General features: G+C 33.9%; 1 protein-coding gene across 3 annotated transcripts in view; it reads right to left on the bottom strand.

Annotated features, from left to right (window-relative positions):
- VPS54 (VPS54 subunit of GARP complex) overlaps positions 1-22,591 on the bottom strand; it is an 82,806-nt gene that overhangs the window by 9,650 nt on the left and 50,565 nt on the right. For 2 of the 3 annotated variants that reach the window (XM_019717893.3, XM_088796120.1), the window contains exons 8-20: positions 21,542-21,668; positions 20,469-20,576; positions 16,554-16,609; positions 14,461-14,557; positions 13,284-13,624; positions 11,587-11,716; positions 10,787-10,968; positions 10,075-10,187; positions 6,517-6,580; positions 3,253-3,358; positions 2,299-2,386; positions 1,611-1,732; positions 1,419-1,499 (exon numbers count right to left, since the gene is read on the bottom strand). In XM_019717893.3, the coding sequence (XP_019573452.3) occupies positions 1,419-1,499; positions 1,611-1,732; positions 2,299-2,386; positions 3,253-3,358; positions 6,517-6,580; positions 10,075-10,187; positions 10,787-10,968; positions 11,587-11,716; positions 13,284-13,624; positions 14,461-14,557; positions 16,554-16,609; positions 20,469-20,576; positions 21,542-21,668 (1,615 nt within the window). Of the gene's footprint in view, positions 1-1,418; positions 1,500-1,610; positions 1,733-2,298; positions 2,387-2,913; positions 3,016-3,252; positions 3,359-6,516; positions 6,581-10,074; positions 10,188-10,786; positions 10,969-11,586; positions 11,717-13,283; positions 13,625-14,460; positions 14,558-16,553; positions 16,610-20,468; positions 20,577-21,541; positions 21,669-22,591 lie in introns of those variants that run through there. The other variant, XR_016020447.1, reaches the window with a different exon arrangement.

Raw genomic sequence — 22,591 nt, 5'->3', positions numbered from 1 at the left:
ATTTATTGACTTTTGGTACACAGAAGAATGCCATGTATCAAAAGGAAACTGGTGGACTAGAACTGCTTTTGTTAGCTTGTACTTGGCAACCATGAAGAAAATAAAGGATTTCTACACAGCAGTAATTTTTATCCAAACAAAACTAGAAACCAATTTAGCAGGCATTACATAATATAGATGTTTGCACATAACTATAAATTTCTTAAACTTCTTTAAAGAGAAACATAAAATATCTACCTATGTTATCTATCAATTACCCTAGAGGTTCTTACAGTGTGGTCTGGCAACACCTCCGAGTCAGACTCTTTCAGGGAATCTATGAGGTAAAAACCATTTTTGTAATAATACTAAGATGTTATTATCTTTTTCATTCTCATTTGCTCATGATTGAATAGTGGAGATTTTTAGATGACATGTGATGACGCCATCATTATGAAGACTAAGGAAATGTATGTTTGCATATTCTTGTTTTAAGTTTTTCTTAGATTCAATTTCTAATATGGTATATATGCTGATAGGTACAGTTTGCATAAACAAAAGCTCATTGGGGTTCTCAATTATTTTTAAGAGTGTAAAGGGTCCTGTGACCAAAACATCTGAGAACTGAAAAACAAACACAATCTTTTTTTGCAAGCACTCCTTTCTCACTGTCACCAGCAAAGGTTTAGGCATATGTTTGTGTGTGAATGGGCACCAATTTATCCTTGCCCTCTTGTGATTTTTTTATGTGCGTGTTCCTCCTAGTATCTCAGAATCTAAAGGACGCAGGTGGAAGCAAAGTGCCTTACTCTAAATATGCTCTTGGAAAAGAAGTATAAACTAAGTAAACCTTTAAACTTTCAAGTTATAAAACTTCTTCTTTCTCCCTAAGATATGTGCTGAACTTATGGAAAAGAAAGAGTAAGGGATAGAGCAAAAGTGACTGTGGCTGACTGACATTTTTCTGAAGATACCTTCCTAGTATAACTGAGAATTCTTTAGAAAAACACTGCTTCTTTTAATGACCTATTGAGAATGGGAAGCAAATAAATTAACATTGAAACTGATTATCTATGAGGGAAATAATAGAGCACCTCAGACTGCATTTTTAGAGTAACACACTTTATCACAAATTATTTACTTTTTTCTCTATCTTGATCTTTGTTCTCTCAATTCTGTTTCTGGAAGGCTTTCAGACCAAAACCTGTTTTAAAGAAGGTACATATCTGTCAAATCAGCTAATATAAAGTTACTTCTATATAGGGTCTCTGTCATCCTTGAAATCATCCGTGGGGCCCCTAAGGAGATATATATCAACTATTGGCAATCTGAAGATTTTATTGAGTTTTTCCTAAACGCTGAAAAATCTGATGTGTTATACAATTGTGAAAAGTCACAATGCCTCTAAGCAAAGCCTAATAATTTCTATAAATCATTACCTTAGACAACACCTTGTCAAATAAGCTATCCATTATCGCTACGAGCTTAGCTGATATTTCAGCTATGTGGTCGTGGTAGTCCTGTAATGAGAAATAACATTTTATTTAAAGCCCCTGGGTACATCTAAAAAATACTTAACAATTAAGGAATTAAATTGATGAAACTCCAGTAGAAAATACATGGAAAAGTACCTTAGTGATATGATCAAAATGCCTAAGCATGCTATACTGCTTAGGCTGCAGTCGAGCTTCAAAATGAGCCCGGATCACAGGAATGTAGTGCACAATTAGCTGCAAACAGCGCGAAGAAAGAGCTGAAGATCCAGGTGGTAGATGTATCATGAAGAAACAAAAAGTATATTAGTTGACTTTAAGTACATATCAAATTAAGTAAAAAAGTCAATTAATTTTATACAGACCAGTTTGTTTCATAAATGAAGAATACAGTGGCAGAAAACAACATATTTCATTTTGTTTAAGAAAATCATTTGGTATTAAATAATGTAATGAACATGCTGACTTTCCAAATGGACGCAAGCTGTGAATACTACTGGCATGAGGAAGCTGTTGGCACAACTGATTCTCTTCTGACCTTCAGATACCTTTCATCCCAAAGTACTCCACACGTATTACATCTTAACATTTTCCACAGTGGTGCAACTTCCAAATAACTTACACTTACTAGAGTGGAACTTACTCAAAATATTTCTCCAGAAATTAAATTTTCAATTATGGTAATACATAAAAGAGTAAAGTACCATTTGCTACTTTTAGAGCCTTTGGTTAGAGCCACAAAAACATCAGGTATACTAAAAACACAATAAGTATACTGATATCATTATAACACTTCAGCATGTGAGTTAAATTCAAGAATCCATACCCAAATTTTTTGTAGTTATTGTTTTCAGTCCAACAACTTGCAGTGCACCAGCTCCAAGAACTAACTGGCAACTTCTTGAATTGAAGTACTAACAAAGGAAGAAGAAAAAAAATCCAAGCTTACTGAAAACGATTCTTCATATGCTGGCAATGTGCTAATAGTTCTAAAAATACATTCCTCTCATTCAAAGACCAAATGAATTTTCTAGTAGAAGCAATTAGGATCTTTTTATGTAACAACAAAAAAGGCTGGGGGAAGGTGTTCTTAAATGATAATATTTACAGTCTGGTAGGAAAAAGTTGAGAAATTCTAAATATCAATTGTTCAGAATTAGTCTTTAATTTGCATTTGCAAAACTAATTCAGTCATTTCCTTCAGTCATTGTAACCGGACAGTCCTCTTTTCAAAAGGGTTAACAAAATCTGGACTGAAATATGACAACTCAATTTCAGGACAGAATCAAATGATGCATCAGACATTTGAAAAAACGAAACCTTTTCTTTATGCTAGCAGTTAAAAATATCTGTTAATACCTATGAAATAGCTGAATAAAATGATCACATTTTCATTTTACATCAATGGTTCTGAAAGGATGATTTAAGAAAAATCGCTAACCTTAATGAGATGAATTTTGTAAAGTTCAGTGAATTCCTTCCCAGCACATCAGAAACCAGCCCAGGTTTTTTGGACCTAAGTGGCCTCAGTCATGTTCAGCACCTAACGAACAAATCATCTCCTGTCTCCAATGTCATTAACAACTCTATGGATGTAATGAGGAATCACTAAATTCAGAGTGAAAAGGAAGCAGGTGGCCTTCTTCCAGTAACATGTTGTGATTCAATCACAATCAAATGTCACAATTAATGTCTTAAAAATAACCTTGGAAGACTAGTCACACCCTACATAATTACTTCTTCCAACTATGTTTCCATAACAGAGTAAAATCATACCCACCTTCAATAAATCTGACAGACGAGTAAGCATGTCAGTGGTAACAGATGGGATATTATCCACACACTGGCAATATTCAAGGATAATTCTTATCAATAGCAATACAGTTCTGTAAGAAAAGTAAGATGACCTAGTAGGTTGTCAAAACAGGAAAAATTAAATTGATCTGGCATATACACAAATCAACACTGATCTTGGTAACTGCTAAATTATGTGTTTTACCTACAAGTGTAGCAGAATACAAACTAGGGTGAGACAAGAGAGATTCCTAGGGTGCAAAATTAAGGAGGAACTCAATTTCAGGGTCATGCAATTGCAGGGTCAACATTTGCATGACCTTGAGAATGAGTACTTCCTTCAACTTTGTGCTGGGGCACATCACTCTCAGTGTGGCATCCATCCTAAGCCTCTTCTATAAACCAGGTATCCCATTCCTTGGTCAATTCAGTAACACTGACAAAAAGCCTACCCAGTGTTTCTGATTATGTAGTACGTTCTCAATCACAACTGTTGAATTAATGAAGGGAACCTAGTCCAGATCTTAGCGAGATGAAAGAGAAACTATGGTTTCTAAGAACATATCTCCTACGAAGTTTACTGGTAAGTCATGTGGATGAAAAAAAAAAAGGTTCTATGAAAGTAACCTCACAGGATGGTCTGATCACAAATTCCCAGCAGCGCAGGTCACGCCCCAGGCATATAACTTCTTTAGTAAAAGATTTGTCTTTGCCTACACGAACCCTGTCCATTGTTTCTGTACATCTAAGTTAACCTTTGAAAATAAGTCTAACTACCCTCACAATACTGTAATTATGAGCTCTTGTACAAGAGCACACCATCTTGTAATCCAATCCTTGTCCCACCTCCATGGAATCTTCCTTAGTTCCCTCCTTAATTTCAAATGCATAAAAAAATCTGCAAAACTTATTCTCTGGAGCATTTAAGACCTTGCTCCCTAGCATATGCTGCCAGTTTGGCTCAAATAAACTCATAAAAATTCTCTACAGGTTTGAATGTTTCTTATGTTAACAGTCACAAAAGATTCCCCAACGATGAGAAAGTTATCAGCTCATTAGCAGGGCTTATCATAAATTGAAAAAAGAACTACTGGGAGGTTAAATAAGATTGAAATTAAGGGGAAAAGAGCCATTCAATTTTGGACATCTGAGTTCAATAAGATGTTCAGAAATGAGTGATCCATGCAAAATAATGTTTTATAAAAATTTGAAGGATATCAGGAAGTAGTGATTCAAGAAAGACAGTGTCTAGCCTTTATAACAACTTAATTATCAGACCATATATCACTCTCCATGCATACGCCTAGAGTCAGCTTTACTGGGCAGGAGTCCATCGCTTATCTTTTGTGATCCTCTCTAAGAAGATATAATATTCCCCCTTCAGCCAGGGAGTTCAGTTTTTTACCTAAAGAGCCAGGTAGTCAGATATAGCCAGAGGGGACTATTTCCATTAAGAATGCAAAGAGTAACCACATAATGGGTAGTTAAGGAGAGATCGTAATTAGATGGAAGGCATGAGATTACAGAAATATTGAAAAAAGCTTTGCCCTACCCAAAACAGAAAACTCCAGAGGAGAAAGGAATGAAAGTGTTAGCTTACAACTGGGTACTTCAGAGTTTTGGATAATACAGATAGAGAAAAAGCATCAATTCTATTATGCATTTTTTGAGTACTTATCAAGTACCATGAAAAACGAAAATGGTAAGACATGATTCCCACCTTTGAGGAACTCAGAATCTACCCATGGAGATGTATACATAAATCTAATATACTGCGGAAAGTACCATGATAGAGGCATGTAGTTACATGAGAAAATCATCCATTCTTCCTGGAGGTAGTGGCTATTTCAGAAAGGACTTATACAGTGATAAGAAACAAAGAATAATGAAAAAGAATTTTTGTCTAGATATTGAGAGCTAGACCTTGATTCTAATTTTGGCTTTATTTGGGTCATTGTATATTAACCATTTAACCTTCTAAGCTTCAATTCTCTAAACTATTGAAAGTGAACAACAATCCTTGAAATGTCTATTTCACAACATGGTGGGTAGTGATCAAATGAGACCATATATATATATATGAAAATACTTAAACTCTAAAGTGCTGTTAAAGAATATGAAGATATTTTAATTACTCATTTAATAAAAGGTATGTAGTACTAGACAAACAACACTGGAATTTATATTTCTCTTAGTTAATTTGAATATGAAATACTGTTATTGGTATTAGAGTAAAAGACCTAGTAACAAATGACAATGGAAATAACTACCAACAACTATCAACTTCTTATTAGGTGCTAGAACTGTGCTAATGCTTTACATGAATTATCTGTTTAGTTCTGCAATAACTGGTTTGGTTTTTTTTCAAAGATTTTATTGGGGAAGGGGAACAGTGTGTATTTCCAAGACTTTCTTGGGGAACAGTGTGTTTTTTTCTCAACTCAAAGTCAAGTTGTCCTTCAATCTTAGTTGTGCGCAGCTCAGCTCCAAGTCCAGTCACTGTTTTTCAGTCTAGTTGCGGAGGGCACAGCTCACCATCCCATGGGGGAGTCAAACCAGCAACCTTGTTAAGAGCATGCGCTCTAACCAACTGAGCCATTCGGCCGCCCCTCTGGAAGCTCAGCGGCAGTTCAGCTCAAGTTGTTATCTTCAATCTAGTTGTGGAGGGCGTAGCTCACTGGCCCATGTGGGAATCGAACCAGCAACCCTGTTACTCAGAGCTCGCACTCCAACCAAGCCATCCAGCTGCCCAAGTTCTGCAATAATTCTTAATACTATTTTCCACATTTTGTTTTATAGATAAGGAACTGAGGCACACCGAGTATCATGCCCAAGGTCATAGAGAGTAGCAGAGACCCTGGGATTCAAACCTAAGCAGTTAGACTCCAGAGCCCACAGCTTCAACTATTATGCTATATACTATACACTAAAAAAGCTGCAGAAAAACGAAAGAGCTTGAGACACTAATAACATCATGGAGACACTATACCATCCTTGGATCATGTACCTCTAGATTTCTTATAACAAGAGAAAAATCAACAACCACTTTTTTGTTAAGTCATTGTAGTCCCCAATGGATATAGAATACTACAAAATATAGAAAATAAAAAAGAATCCATAAAATTTCCTTTAAATTCTTTGTAGGGTTTTAAATTGTTAACCCAAAATTTCCAATTCACATCAAGGGGGAATGAGAAGACCCATGTTTTAAATAATTGACTTGACTAATAAAGAAAAATGTGTCACTCACCCAACTACAGCATACTGTTGTCCCTCAACAATGAGAACTTCAGCTGGTTTCCTTTCTTCTGCAGCTAGAAAGTAAAGCAAATAAACAAGAGAGACAAGGTATAGCATGAAACAAAATACAGGAAAAAAAATTTAAACCAGGAAAAAACTGAAGAAGATAGTTCCTATTTAGGGCCTGAAACTCTCATTTCTGAAAACAAATATCTACTTCTTAGGAAGCAATTTGGCACAGATTAAATAAAGCATATTAGGTTTAAAATCAGAGAGATTTGGATTTGAGTTCCAGTACTACCAATTAATTAACTTCTTGGAGTCTCAGTATCTGTATCCATTAAACACGGATAGCAATATGTATCTTTTAGGGTTGTTGTTAACGATAGAGATAATGATTACAAACTGTCTATCCTATAGGTCTGGCACATGGTAAATGAAGAATAAGTAGTAAAGAAAATAATGTCAGTAGTTTGGAAAGACAGAACTAGCATTTTAACTGGTTGTCTTTATTACAATTCTTAAAATACAAATTAATTCCTATATTCAATGGAGAGATTACATATTTAATTTTTAAGAGTTTTAATCCAGAAGTTACTCTATTTTCAGCATATGGTATCTCTTATCATTATAAAACAAAATTCAGCATGTTAAGGTGAAAAGAAAGGCAGACTGAATTATTGCTCTGAATCAGCCATGGGTAAGTCATGCTTCCCTAAGATTCAAGTCCCCTTTGAGCTCTAAGACATTTGTGAACAAAAAAGGGACTATGTACAAGTTCAGCAAGCAAAAGTAACCTCACAGGGTGATCTGATCATAAAACCTAACTGGGCAGGTCATGGTGGGTAGTCACACCTCTCTACATTGCAAGAAGTGGCACAGCATAGCAGTTAAGAGGGAGAAAGGGCCGGAAAGTCAGTCTGCCTGAATAAATCTGGATCCCATTTCTACCATCTCCTACCTATGTAACCTTAGGCTAGTTGTTTAACCTCTTTGTGCCTCAGTTCCCGTATTTGTTAAATGGGAATACTAACAGTGTCTCGCTAGCTTGTGGACCTATAAATGAGATAGCAATGTAAAGTGCTTAGAACAAACTGTCTAGTAAGCACTCAGTATTAACTGCTATCCATTAGACTTCCTTTCCCCAATACCTAGCCAAGCAGTTAGCAACTCAATAAATGGATGATGGACGAATAATAACCAAGGATCCTTAACTTGGTTATAACTAGTAAAATATTAATGGACTTCTAACAGTATAGGCTTTCTTCTCACAGGAGTTAAAAAAAAAAAGACTGGGACAGGTGCAGGGTATGTAGAGAAACCTCCTACTGTCAGTATCTTCCATTGAGGAAGTGAAAATAAATACTAGTTCACTTTGCAGGAAACGTACGTGGTTCATTCAATCACTGTATGCCATTTTAATTAAAAAATCATTTGGTGGCATGACAGTGGATTGCAAAACTGAGCTATTCAGGGACAGAAAACATGTCTCTGTCATCTAGTACAGCACCTCACACAGTGGAAAGTTAATCAAATAAGCTTGAAAAAGATGAGTGATAAATCTCATAATTTTAAATTTGTTATTTGGAATGATCAGAGTGTTTTCTTTTTGCTTTGTTGATATCATACAATTAACAAAAACTGTTACCACCACCCAACACTGTTATCTACTAAAAATGGTTATTAAATAGCAGAAATTTACTTAATTCCTTCAATTCCTCTCTCTGCCCTATATGAATTAATCAGTTTTACACCTGTCTTTAAAACCCTTCTCTCTTGTCACAGTGGTGGAAGAGCTAGCCTTTCTCTTGAACTCTCGATTCAATCCAAGGGACCTGCCCCATAATCACTTTGTCACTCTTATCCTAAATTAACCTCCTTCCTTTTCCTGCTAAACATAAAAATATAATTCAGCCTCTCCTACTTTAAAACACTTCTCCCAACTCCCTGAGTGGACTAAGGTAACAATCTAATTTCTCTTATGTCTCTAGCTGCCACTTCACCACTCACTTTCCCTTAATAGCCAAACTTGTTGAAAAAATAGGCTACACTTGTCTCCCCTTCCTCACCCTTAGAGTTACTTAGCACAGAACTACAATCTAACTAACACTCTACTGAATTACTAAGATTGCAAATGATTACCTACGTGTGTAGGAGTCATTATCTGTATTTTACTCAGTCTCTCTCGTAGTGCAATTGCATTTTGTGCAACATGAAGTATATAATTTAAAAAATATGTCTATGTCAAAATATTAATTTTCATTAAATGCATAAAATTTGAAAATGCAACTGCCTCCTCCATTAAAAATATTCAAGGACTTCATAGTTTCAAATCTGGTGTTACAAGATGAGTTGTATATAAGTTTTATTATTATCACAAGACAACTCCACTTTACTGGTATATAAAAATATCTCCCAACAATTGCTAATCTTTCACATGAAACCCAACTGGTATTTGATACTAATGACAATTCTCTTCTTGAAACTCATTTTTTGATTTCCATGTTCTTCTGGATTTCTTCCTACTTCTCTGGCCCTTCCTTCTTAGACTCCTTCATAGTTTTGTTTTTCTAGTTTTCATGTCATACTATATTACTTGCTAATATATTGTGTCTAATGTGATTGCTAATACATATTTTTTTCATTAGACTTAGTCCTTTTAAATTAGAATTATACTGCTATTCTGGGTCAATATCTGACACATGGAAGTTTACTAGTGTTCAAGGAAGGAACACATGTTTCTAAATAATATGGCACAGCGACTGAGAACATAGCTATGACATTATAAAGCTGTGACCTCCACCTAACACTGTTATCTACTAAAAATGGTCACTAGATAGCAGAAATTTACTTAATTCCTTCAATTCCTCTCTCTGCCCTTTAATGGAAATAAACGTTAATGGAAATAAACATTCTAACCCCACTTTGAAAAGCCCAGAAATGTGATTTCAAATTTCAGTGCATCACATTTGCACAAAATTCCTTAACCCTTCAAAGCCTCATGCTTCCTCACTTCCTCACTGTTAAACAAGGTAACAATACCATGTTTCTCCAAAAATAAGACCTACCCCAAAAATAAGCCCCAGTTAAGACCGTCAGCCAGAGGGACGCATTTAGTACATTATGATGATGTTCCAGGAGAAGACGACATGACTGTATTTGAATAAATATAGATTGTTGTACATGAAAAAATAAGACATCCCCTGAAAATACGCCCTGATGCGTCTTTTGGAGCACAGATTAATGTAAGACCCGGTCTTATTTTCGGGGAAACAAAGCAGTATCTTCCTCATAGATTGTTGAGAGGATAAACTGGAGTGATGCATATAAAGCACCTGGTCCAGGGTCTAAAGCACTTGGTCCAGGGTCTGGCATATGATTAACAATCAATAAATATCTGAAATTAGTATTATAAATTACCACAGATACTTTTCCAGTCAAGTAGTTACTAACAGAGTATTAATTCCAGGCTTTTAAAGAGGCATTGTCAATTAAAGAAACATTAAGCATTCCTACAAAATTAATAAATAATATTAAATTGGAAGAGTGTGTGAAAAAATACACATACCCCCTGATTTTTTTTCAGGTAAAGCAATCTTTCCATCTGATATAGAATCAACAAGATCCTGAAATTCTGCAGGAACATCAGCTTGCTTCCAGCGCTCATTGTCTAAGAGGAGGCTATTCAAAAGTAAAAAGAAAACAAGATACACTTTAATAACATGTCAACACCATCTTCCTTGCTTGAAGAAAAAGGGAAGAGCTGAGTAAGTACATAAGACTTTTGTTATGTCATTTAATAATAAAGACTACATGTATCTTAGTTAAATTCAAACAGCACATGCAATACAAGACGCTGAGTTTTTAAACAGTAATGGCCATTAGCTATTATTAGTACATAAGATTTAAAAATGCTGAAAACCTTAATAAATTGAAATCATTCATAAACACTATGAATACTTGCAGAAAATATTTCTCTTTTTATATCTCTAGACCTAACAAAGAAGAGTGGTGAAACACAATAAACTTCACTTTGAGTGGGAAAGGAAAGGAAATCTATTGAGGATCTTCCTGGTAAATACGTTAATGGAAATAAACATTCTAACTCCACTTTGAAAAGTCAAGAAATGTGATTTTAATTATACAATCTGCCTTTAATTAAAAAGAAAAAGCTTGTCAGGGGTTTTCGTTGGCCAATCAATAAAGTTTCTTCTTTTAAATATAATTGTGTTTTGCAAAGAAAAAGAAAAACATTAAGAACAGAATGGACATGGTAATACCTGAGCTTGGTTTTTCTCTCTTCATGAAACCTGTTTACAAATTTATTAGCTTGGCTCTGAAGTGCTCCAAGTAATGACATGCTTTTTCTTCCACAGATCTGTTCAGTGTCTAAAATGAATGTTTCCATTAATCTAGAAAGTGTTATGAATTCCATGGAATTTAGCTTCTCAAGAAAACCATCCTAAATTTTAAAGATGACACAAAAATCATGACAGAATTAGAACACCAAATATGGATGTGCTATAAAACCAACTCGTTTAAACAAATGTTAATATTAATTATACTATTTTTATGATATATAATTATATTAATTCATAAAAATGATTTGAAAATCATTTTTAACAAAATTTTCCAATACTTTCATCCCACATAGTGAACATAAAAAGCTTAAGATGTCTAAATTTTATAATACAGTAGCTCAAATAAATTCAGTTAATTTCATAAAAATCTTACAATATTGGAGTTCAACTAATTTTATTAATAAATTGTTTGGCTGATTATACACACACATATAAAACAGCATTAATATAAAATTAACTAAGGTATTATATTTCAAAATAAATCTTTTAATCATGTATTTAAAAAGAATACTTGAACAAGTTTCCCTATTTCTTTTATTTGGATTATTTTAACATCTTCCTACTAGACCACACCAGTACCACTAACCTCAACTTATTAAGTGGTAAAAATATAATATGCATTATAGGAAGCATAGTGATATAAGCAAGGATACGATTCCAGATCTTCAAAATAATTACACTATGTATAAAATATCTAAAGCTTTATTAAAACAACTAACCTTTGCTCTTGACATGAGAAATTTGACAGCTCGATCATGGCATATATCTGAGGCACTATACAATAACTCCTGGATATTATTTGCCAGCTTTCCTAGTTCTAAGTCAGTTAATTTCATGTCTTCGTTCACCCTGAAAATGATAAAGAGATTAAGTCAGGATAGTTTGTGAACACATTGTTCTACATAGTTGACATACCAATAAAACACAAAAAAGCTGTAAATTCACTTTTGTGGAAAAAAATCTGTAATGGATCAAATACCTTTTTGTGGTGAAGCATCACTTAAACAAGCCCAGATAATACAAATATATTTTACCCTAATCTTATATGAGAATAATTTTCTCTTTCTGTTGTGGTATTTTTAATACTTAGTTCAGACTCTGATTAAGCAAAAACTAAGCAAAAAAAAAATTCTAGTTAGGTACAAGGTTATAGCTGCGGTAGTTTGTGCACAGGTGACCAGGAAGACATATTGGAAGGAAGAAGAAGGAATGAATGTTATTTCATGACAAACAGGTCCTCCTTTTATTGACAATTATGAATGATTGTTAACATTCAGTTTAACTGAACTAACATCTTCTGAGCATTTATTGTATTTATTGTAGAGAGATATACTGGCTGTTTTGTTTTCATTCTTTATATACAGATGACTGGAAAACTGGTGGACTTTGAATGGAGGTTTGTGAATTAGATGGTAATAATGTATCAATGTTTCCTTGATTTTAATTGGTATACTGTGGTTATTTAAGAGAGTATTATTGTATTTACGAAATATACACTGAAGTTTTTTGGGATAATGGGACATCAAATCTGCAACCTATTGTCAAATGATTCATAAAAAATACTAACATGAGAGACAAAGAAGGAAAGAGAAGAAGGGAGAGAGGGACAGTGAAAAAGGGAGGACGGAAGAAATAGGGCAATGTGGTAAACTGCTAAAAACTGGGGAATCAAACAAGGATATCTGAGAGTGTTTTGAACTATTCTGGCAACTTTTCTGTAAATTTGAAATTATTTCAAAATAAGAAGTATTATAAATTAATGTTTAAAAAGATAGTGTGATCCACTTGGAAATCATGCCTTCGAAAAACCAAAAATTGTAAATGAAACATATTCACTATATACAAAATACAAAGGTGACATAGTAAAAGGAAGAAAAATAACCAAGGTAATACTGACCTGAGTTCCAAGACAAGTTCTGCCACTACTGACCTTAAATAAGTCATCTAAACTCTGAAATGAGTTGGAGGACATGAGTTTAGATGGCATTTAATTAAATGGTTTCTTTCTAGCCTTCAAATTCTACAATTCTCTGGCAGCCTTTTGGCTCAGTTGGTTAGAGCGCAGTGCTCATTAACACCAACGTCGCTGGTTCGATGTGCCAGTGAGCTGCGCCCTCCACAACTAGATTGAAAAAACTGCTTGACTTGGAGCAGATGGGTCCTGGAAAAACACTGTTCCCCAATAAAAATTAAAAAAAAAAAAATTCTGCAATTCTCAATTACTTCTGATGATTACCTTCTTATCTTGCATACATTTTTAAAAAGATACGTTTCATAAAATTAATGTTTTTGTGTTAAATTAAATTCCAAGACCAAAGTTTACGTGGTTTTTCAGTAAACTGAATAATCAATCTTACTGAAAACACCAATAAGATAACTGAAAAATCTTGTTGTTGGCAGCAGTTACTATACTCACATAATGTCCACACCTCCTGCAATAGCAGATGATGATGTCTGATCTTTGCTGGATGAAGAATCAGTAGTACATTCTGGTTCGGACACCGAATCACTGCTGCAGGGCTCGCTATTTGGAGATGCATTTCTTTGAGAGGTAGCGTCATTTGCTATAGGTGTTAATTCACTCTCACTGAATGCATCACTTATAAATATGCCTTCATGGATTAAATAAGCCACCTCTGTGTCTAGTGAATTATCTTTTGTTGCATGCTTCTGTTGTGAAATCTCCTCCAATTCTCTAGTTCTTTGGTTTTTCTCAAGAACTGAGAGAACAACGCTGTGAATGATATTTAATGTTGCCTATAAGAAAAGAGGATACATTTTTAAAGGATTTAAAATATCTTGCACCTAAAGTTCCCAAAAGTGAATTCTGTGTATGTATTTTTGAGCATCTTATAAATGAGTCAAGGTCACACATATCAGAATTTTTGTCAATCTTTTATTACACAGTAAAGGTGACTTGTGAAAAGAACTGCTCAAGACAAATGGGTTCCCTAAAGCTTAGGAATAGAGTTCTGTATTTTAATTGATTTTGTAAATGGAAATCTCCCTAAATATAAAAAAAAAGTGAAAACATGACCTAGTTATTGAGTAATTTACAGATACAAATTTGCTATTTATCACTATCAATGGGTGCTTAACATTTTGGGAGAAGTCTAAATTAAGTACAGTGAATCACATTTTACAAAACTTTTCCCATTATCACTGGAGAGCTTATACATGTGACTTAGCATTCCCCAAATGTCAATAAGGAAAAGTCATGTCACAGACAAGTACCAAAGCCCCCCAGACCATTTTAACATGATACTCAGAAGATGCCAGGAATTTTATTTAGCACATACAACACAATACTGACATCTAATAATTCAAAGAACATCTAATTTCACAAATAGCCTATTATACTCAATTCCTAACGACTCTCTTATTAAAACATAATCCCAACCAATATGTATTAGAGTCTGTGACATCTTTTCTTCTGAAAAATGCTGTGTGGTATTTTCTAAAGCTCTTTAGAAAAATTACAAAAACAAAGAATCCGTGCTTTATTCCATTTGATTCTATATATATTTATAAACCTGGAAAGTTGAGTTAATTTTAGGAATATTCTGGATAAACTGATAATCACATGAGCTTACCTTAACTCTCTGTAGGAAAACTGTAAACTTGGAGAAAATATCCTTTAGCAGATCAAACCACTGAGGAAAATTCAACATTCTCATCTGATCTGCAAGCCTAGATTAAAAAAAACAATTCAAAATTGATTGTCTTTGGGCCAATATGATAAATGATATAAATCTACAAACTGGAGGAAACTGTACTAAATACTATCTAGTAACAGAAGAATAATGCAATTTCATCTAGAAACCTAACTAACATTATAAAACTGAGTTGAAGAGGTCAATTACCAAACAACTCCTCCTTATTTAAATATCTCTATGACTAGTCTAGTCAAGTATACTCACTTATGAATCTTACATAATAATCCCATGAGAACATGATTCATGAACATTGGATAACAAGCCATAGAGAAATAAACAAATTTGGGTTAAAGGTGGAGAAGACATATTCTGGAATAACTACAAATAGGAACATAATACCTCCCTTAATAAACTTAATAATGTACTTTTCTAATAACAAACTAAAAAGTATTTTTCCACGTATGAAAGGTAATACAGCATAGAGGGTAAGAGCAAGAGCTCTCAGGCCACACTGCCTGGGTTCAAGTTCCAGCCTTGCCATTTTACTAGTTAAGTGGCTCCAGACAAAGTAACTTAATTCCTCCATGCTCTTTCTCATCTTAACATGGGAAAAGTAATAGAACTTATCTTATATGGTTGCTGTGAATATTAACTGAATTAATAAGAAGTACTTAGAACAACTCATAGTGCATAAAAAAGTACTATGTAAGTATTCACTAACAATATTAGTATACAAATATTACACATATATACTAGATATATGTCATACTAGTTATTATATTAGTATAATATATAGTAAAACTAATTATAATATTAATATAATACAGAGGGTGCCAAAAAAATGCATACACATTTTAAGAAAGGAAAACTGTATTAAAATTTTAATACTCAATATATACCAATAACAAAAGATGAATACAAGTCACGTTTGAAAGTGGTTACCATCAGCGTCCAGACACTTCTGATTACAGAGAGCTACTGCTTGAGCAACGCTGACCAAAGTGTCCACTTGTATACATTGGTACCCCTGGTATATAGTATAGCCAATATTTTTATAGCTGACATCAACCAATAACTTCAAGATTAAAAAATTAATGCAAAACATAATTCCATAAAAATATTTTATAGTACTAAAATGACTTATTATTCTAAACTTTTAATGAATGCTACTGCAGCTAAGAGTTTATTTTCCAAAGATATGCCTATACCTGAGATACAGAAAGTTCTCTGAGAAAATAGCCTGGGGAAGAAAAAATTTAAAAATAACTGACTCTCTTGTCCATAGGGCTTTTGATAGAGTCCCAATAACTTAATTTTTCCAACTACTGAGTGATTCCTGCATTATTAGGGTTGCTTCACCTAATTCTGAAACTGAGTTTTCACTAGGTAATAGTGTAGAAATTAAAACTCCACAATCCTCATTCTGAGCCTGGCCGAGAGAAGTTTCACAGTTGTCCATATTGCTATTCATATCTTAAGCCAGTTAAGAAAATTTACATATCTATATGAATCAGAAATTACTAATCGTGAAACATTTATCACTATTCTCAAAATAAAAGAATAGGGATTTCAAGGGTGAAAACAAAAAATTAGAGACATAGGCAATTCAAAATTATGTACTCAAACTTCTTAAAACCTATTAGAAGTTGGTTTTGAATTATTTGGCTAAATAATTTAACACTACAATTCCTCTAAAATGGATTGTCTTCAATTTCCCCCCTCCATATCTACATTGTATCTGCTCTACCCTCTCTCTGCCTGGGGAGGCTGCTGTGCTGGGCTTGGCCAATGAGGAGTCTTTATAAAAGATTGGAAGGAGAAAAGGTACTTACAGCTCCATCTACTTCCCTGAGGGGTTGTTGCCTCAGGATGACAGCCTCCCCCCAGTGAAGACCACTTGAACTACTGCATTTCTTTGTGTTTCAACTACTACATGTCTTTCTCCTTCTGAATTCTATTAACCGCTCTCTTCCCTTGTCTGTGTTACCTTTTCTCTGACTGATAACCCCCAACTGAATGTTTGTACTTACTTCATAACTGCATCTGTATCTATTTCTTCTATTTGTGAAACCTTGTTAATCACACACTGCAAAATTTAAGAAAAAAATATGATTAATGTGAATTCTAAGTGCTACATTGTTCATTTGTATATTAAAAAGGGCCTCAATGAGCTAGAAAGTAAACAATTAATATTTTAAAAAGTATTTATATTTCGAAAATACATCTAAAAATAAAATAAAAACGGCCTCAATGACTTTGATAATTCTTTCACCAGACTTCCCTGGTGTCTCTTATACATACCTCAAGGTGTTTAAAAAACTGCATCATCACCATTACCCTATTAAAAAATTATTCCAGGGTAGCTTGAACTGTATTAATTAAAATCTCCTACTATTTAAAATTGTTCAAAACATAAAAAAAGAAAAGAAAAAACAGAACTATAATAGGAATAAGACATAAGCCCCATATTAAAATTCTAAAAGAAATACAATGAATTTCTATATATTAATTTTGTATCATGCTACTTTACTGAATTCTTTTATTAATTCCATTAACTTTTTGGTGGATTCTTGAGTTTTTTATATATGGTATCATGTCATCTGCAAAGAGTTTCACTTCTTCTTTTCCAATCTGGATGCTTTTTATTTATTTTTATTGTCTGACTGCTATGGCTAGAACTTCCAGTACCATATTAATAACAGTGAGGAGAGTGGGCATCCTTGTCTTGTTCCTGATCTTAGAGGAAAAGCTCTCAGCTTTTCACCATTGAGTATGATGTTAGCTCTGGGTTTGACATATACAGCTTTTATCAAGTTGAGGTAAGTTCCTTCTATATCCACTTTGTTGAGAGTTTTTATCATAAATGCAGAAAGATGCAGAAAAAATTCAACCCCCAGTTGAATTTTGTCAAATGCTTTTTCTGCATCTATCGAGATAATCATATTAATTGCATCCTTGGTTTTGTTAATGGATGAATCATACTGCTTTTCAGATGTGGAACCACCCTGTATCACTGGTATAAATCCCACTTGATCATGGTGTAAAATCCTTTTAATGTACTGTGAATTTAGTTTGCTAGTATTTTGTTGAGCATTTTAGCATGTGTTCACCAGGTATGCTGACAGATGAATGGATAAAGGAGATGTGGTATATATACAATGGAATATTACACAGCAATAAAAAAGAATGAATCTTGCCATTGCAACAGCATGGATGGATCTAGAGCAGGGGTGTCCAAACTGCGGCCCGTGGGCCAACTGCGGCCCACAATCCATTTTTTATTGGCCCGCAGCAAAGTCCAAAAATATATTTAGTTTACTTAAATAAACCAGGTGAGGCAATACATACTTCACCTCAAGTGAGTGGCCCGGCTCTTTGTGTATTTTACCGCATATGGCCCTTGGTGAAAAACGCTGAAAAAAGTTTGGACACCCCTGCTCTAGAGGATCATATGCTATGTGAAATCAGTCAGGCAGAGAAAACACAAGTACTGTACGGTTTTACTTATATGTGGAATTTAAAAAAACAAAACAAACGAACAAACAAAACAAAAACAGATTCATAGAAACAGAGACCAATGGGATAGTTACCAGAAGGGTAAGAGGATGGATGAAAAGGAGGAGGGAGATATAGTCAATAATATTGCGATAAGTTTGCACGGTGACAGATGATTACTAGAATTAGTGGGGTTATTACATTGCAAGCTATAAAAATGTCTAATTGCTATATTGCACACCTGAAATAAATATAACCAATATCCTACTATATACCACCTATACTTAAATAAAAAATTTTTTTAATTTCAAAAGAAATTCATTTTGGAGGTTACAGTTCTTTTCAATAAATGCCACAGTTTAAAAAAATAAATAAATGCTTAGACTTCAGATTAACTCTGGGAGTTAAAACAGCATTTAAAAAAAAACTCATTTAAAAGTGTAATATAGAGAAAATTGTACAAGTTATGTTTATAGCTCAATAATTTTTCACAATGGAATAGACCTGTGTAACCAGAACTCAGATCATAAAACTGAACACTGCCAGTAAGCCACTCTCCTGCTCCCCACCTAGTAACTACTTTCAAAAGACACTACTATCCTGATTTCTCATACCATAGATTAATTTTGCCATATCTCAATTACACATAAGTGGAATCATACAGTGTATACTCCTTTGTGTATGGTTTCTTTAGTTCCCCAGTATGTATGTGACATTCATCCATGCTGTTCCATGTAATTTATTCATTTTCACTGCTGTATAGTATTCAACTGTATAATTATACTAGAGTTCTATTTATCTTTTATACTGATAATAGAATTTGGGTTTTTCCAGTTTTTTTATTAGAAATAGTGCTGCCATAAAATTCTTATGTTGTCTTTGGTGAGCTTATATATGCATTTCTGTCAGGTAAATACCTTGCAGTAGAATTGCTGAGTGATCATATATGTGTATATTTAGCACTAGTAGATATTTCCAACAATTTCTGAAAGTGGTTTAAACAATTTTAAAATAGTGTTTTAGTCAGTGTTAAAAAGAGGTAAAAGATGGGGTGATTATCTTTTTTTCTCGTTTACTTTTTATTTAAACATGAAAAACTCAGTAATGTGCATTCAACTTAATGATGATCAATTAAGACTAATAAATACATTTAAAATTGTTCTATTTCATATATAGAAAAACTGAAGTTCCACAAATAAGATTTATCTGAGTTTAAAAAAGTCAAAACAAAGATTATGGAAGACTTAAAAACACATGGATTTTAGTTTACAATCATGATTTCTTTGAGATTAGGGTAAGCTGAAATTAATATTTATCTACTGCTGGTGACAGTATACAATGTGATCAAAAAATATGGTGAATGTTTAAATACAAAAATGTTTTACAGTAAAAGACACAATGCCATTAATCCTCCTCAAAATACTCCCCCTCATTTCGAAAACACTTATCTCCTCATTCATGCCACTGTCTGAAGCGGTTCTGGAAGTCCTCTTTCATGCATGTCTTTAGTTGTGCTGTCATGGCTGCCTCAATGTCCTGAATCATTTTGATTTTGGGGAAGAGCCAGAAGTCCCAGAAGTCACGAGGTGTCAGATCCAGTGAATAAGGTGGATGAGGACAAACCGTAATGTTTGACAGAAACTGCCATATACCAGAAGCGATGTGTGACACGGAGCATTGTCATGATGGAGGATGACTTACGGCACACTTTAAAACACACCTTCTTTCCACCATCGCACACACCCAACTGAATACACGGAACAAGTTGAAACTTGTCACACACTGTTACTAAGGTTCAACATGCCACTTCCCATATTGAAGATCCCTGCCTTTCCGTTGGATGGCACTCGGCAGCAGCATTTACCGTATTTTGTGATCACAACAGAGAGGCTCCATGTCACACATTGCTTCTGGTATGGCAATATATGTCAAATAAAAACATCATGGTGTGTCCTCATCCACCTTATTCACCAGATCCGGCACCGTGTGACTTTTGGTTCTTCCCCAAAGTCAAAACGACCATGAAAGGTAAACGCTTTGAATCGATTAGGGACATCGAGGCAAAGGAAAGGTTTAACTAACATAATGTTTATGGAATTTAAAATGATGTTTCTGAAGGCTTACTTAATGAGAAAATGCTTGTTTCTAACTGAAATGTATGTACAAGTCAAAATAATATATACAGTATGATAGCAACAATGAAAAGCATCAGTAACAATTTACACTTAAAAGTATTAAATGATAATCTTTTGGCTGAGAGGGCTGTTTTTCTTCTATTTTTCTATATTTTCAATTTTTAAATAAATGAGAAAATATTACTATTATACTATATATATATATATATATATATATATATATATATATATATATATTATTTCTAGGATCATGCAAAAATAAACTTCACAAAATATTCTAGACCAAAATATATCAAATAAAAAATGTATAATTACCTGTTTAATGATATTCTTTGCTGTAATAATCATTTCTTCACTATAGATTTCTAAAAAATTAAGTTTTCTTTGTTTTAAAAGTCCAAATACAAGAGATATTAATCTTTCCTATTAAAATAAAAGAAGAGTATGTAACTTCATACTTTAAAGATAAAATAATCTGAGAGGGTAGAAATGTTCAACATCAAGGGTTTTATTGTTTGATCCTCAGAACTCTACCCTGCATGTGGTATTTTCTAGAAGCCTACAAAAACCCCTACCACAACAATCTTGTCATCAGATTTTTGGAGTCAGTGCTATAAAACAGGTAAATCCTATTTCACTACAGTGGATCAAATGAAGCTGGTTTGATCAAAATAATCAAACCAGCAAAATAATGTAAGAGTATATTTTGGCCTAGTTTCAACAAGTAGCTAGAAAGTATCCTTCTCAAACCCTGATGATCAATAAATAGCTGGTGAGCCCTGTGCTTTTTAATTAGTATAGAAGACTAGAGTGATGACCTGGACGATTCTAGGGGGAATTAACTGCTTACAGGTACAAATCTCTCTTAACTACTTAGGCTGCTATCAGGGCTTTTGGATTCACCAGTTCTTGACAGTGATCAGCCTTAAGAAGTTACCAGACAAGTGAAGCCTATATATGATGTATTTGTATATGTATATGCATAAACTATGTTCATAATAGGTGCTCCGTGAATGTGAATGACTGATAAGTTACCATATAATAATGATCACGTTTTTAAAAGACATACTCTAGTACATGCATATACATTCATCCTATACCTGTGTTTTGAACCTGGTTTGTAATCTATATAAAGACCTCATTTTAACTCCAATTTCTAATTAAGCTATAAAATTATTTCATTCTCTAATTTCACAGGATAATGAAAAATTACAAGTATCGTGCTTGCTAAAGTCATAGTTAGTGAAAGGCTTCATAGGTCTGATAGAGCTGAAATTTAATGTAATTCTGTTCACTACAATCTGAGTAGAATGTGTTCTAAACTAAGGATGTTAGGAATTAACACTAAACAATGACATCAATTTAATTTCACAGTTCAAATCACATACCTCTTCTAAAATTTGACAATCATCTTCCAGCGGTCTATTTAAGTCACTGTGAGAATAAGTAGAAAATTCTGCAATCATCATTTTATCTATCAGCTTTTCTAACTCACAAAGCTGTGATCCCAAATGCCTACAAAGGAAGAAGAAAATGTTACATATAGTCATTAAAAATCGAAATTCACTCCACAATTAAGGAAATTAGTAGGCAAAACCTTTCTATCTTACAGTACTTGTGCAATAATGTGATGTTTTAATAAATGTAGTTCTTTAACTTAATAAAAATAACTGCAATAGTTTCAAGTTGTCTCCCAAATTCTATTTTTCTCTTTAACCTCCAGTTAAACGTGTTATAGAAAACCTGGTTCAAGAAATTTCATGACTGCTTTTTTCTCTACTTGTTACAGACAAAATATTCAGGTGTTCTAAGCCCTTTCTTCATTAACCATTTACTAAATATCAATGCCAGTAGCTCCTAAGCCATTCATTTATTGCACAAATACAAGCACCTACTATGTGCCAGGCCCTGCCCTGGGTGCATATAAATATCTGAAGGACTATAGGGACTGACGATAGGGACAACTCAATCTCTGTCATCATCAGTTTGAGTTACTGTGCAATACCCTCAGGTCATTAAACCGGAAGTCATTAGAACACAAGACTGAAAATGTAAAATACTGAACTACAATCTATTCATGAAACGTTTTCTCACAAAATATGTTTCTTTTTAATCTACCTCTAATGTTTGCAGATCCTCGCTAGTGTTAAAATGAGAAGGACTCTCTTCTGGGCAGAGTTATGGGGGTGGTAAGGGCAGGTATTACTAAAGGGACTTGGAGCTTTTAGAAAAAGCATACACTGTCCAAATGACAAGAATGGTCTCATGTAGTCCCTGCTCTGCAGGGCACCAAGGATGAGCACCTTCGTGTACAAAGAAATTTTTGCCAGTCTAATAGCTTCATAGAAACAATGGGTTGAAGAAACCGAGGCAATCTAGTTGGTCCAAAGTATTCCAAAACTTAAGTGAAATAGGCCAATGGGAAATCTGTTTATACC

The sequence above is a fragment of the Rhinolophus sinicus genome, chromosome 2 (genome assembly GCF_057876585.1).
Source record: "Rhinolophus sinicus isolate RSI-liver-muscle chromosome 2, RSI-T2T, whole genome shotgun sequence".
Taxonomy (NCBI): domain Eukaryota; kingdom Metazoa; phylum Chordata; class Mammalia; order Chiroptera; family Rhinolophidae; genus Rhinolophus; species Rhinolophus sinicus.
Note: the sequence above shows the minus strand (reverse complement) of the source record. Positions and strands in the feature narration are given on the sequence as shown.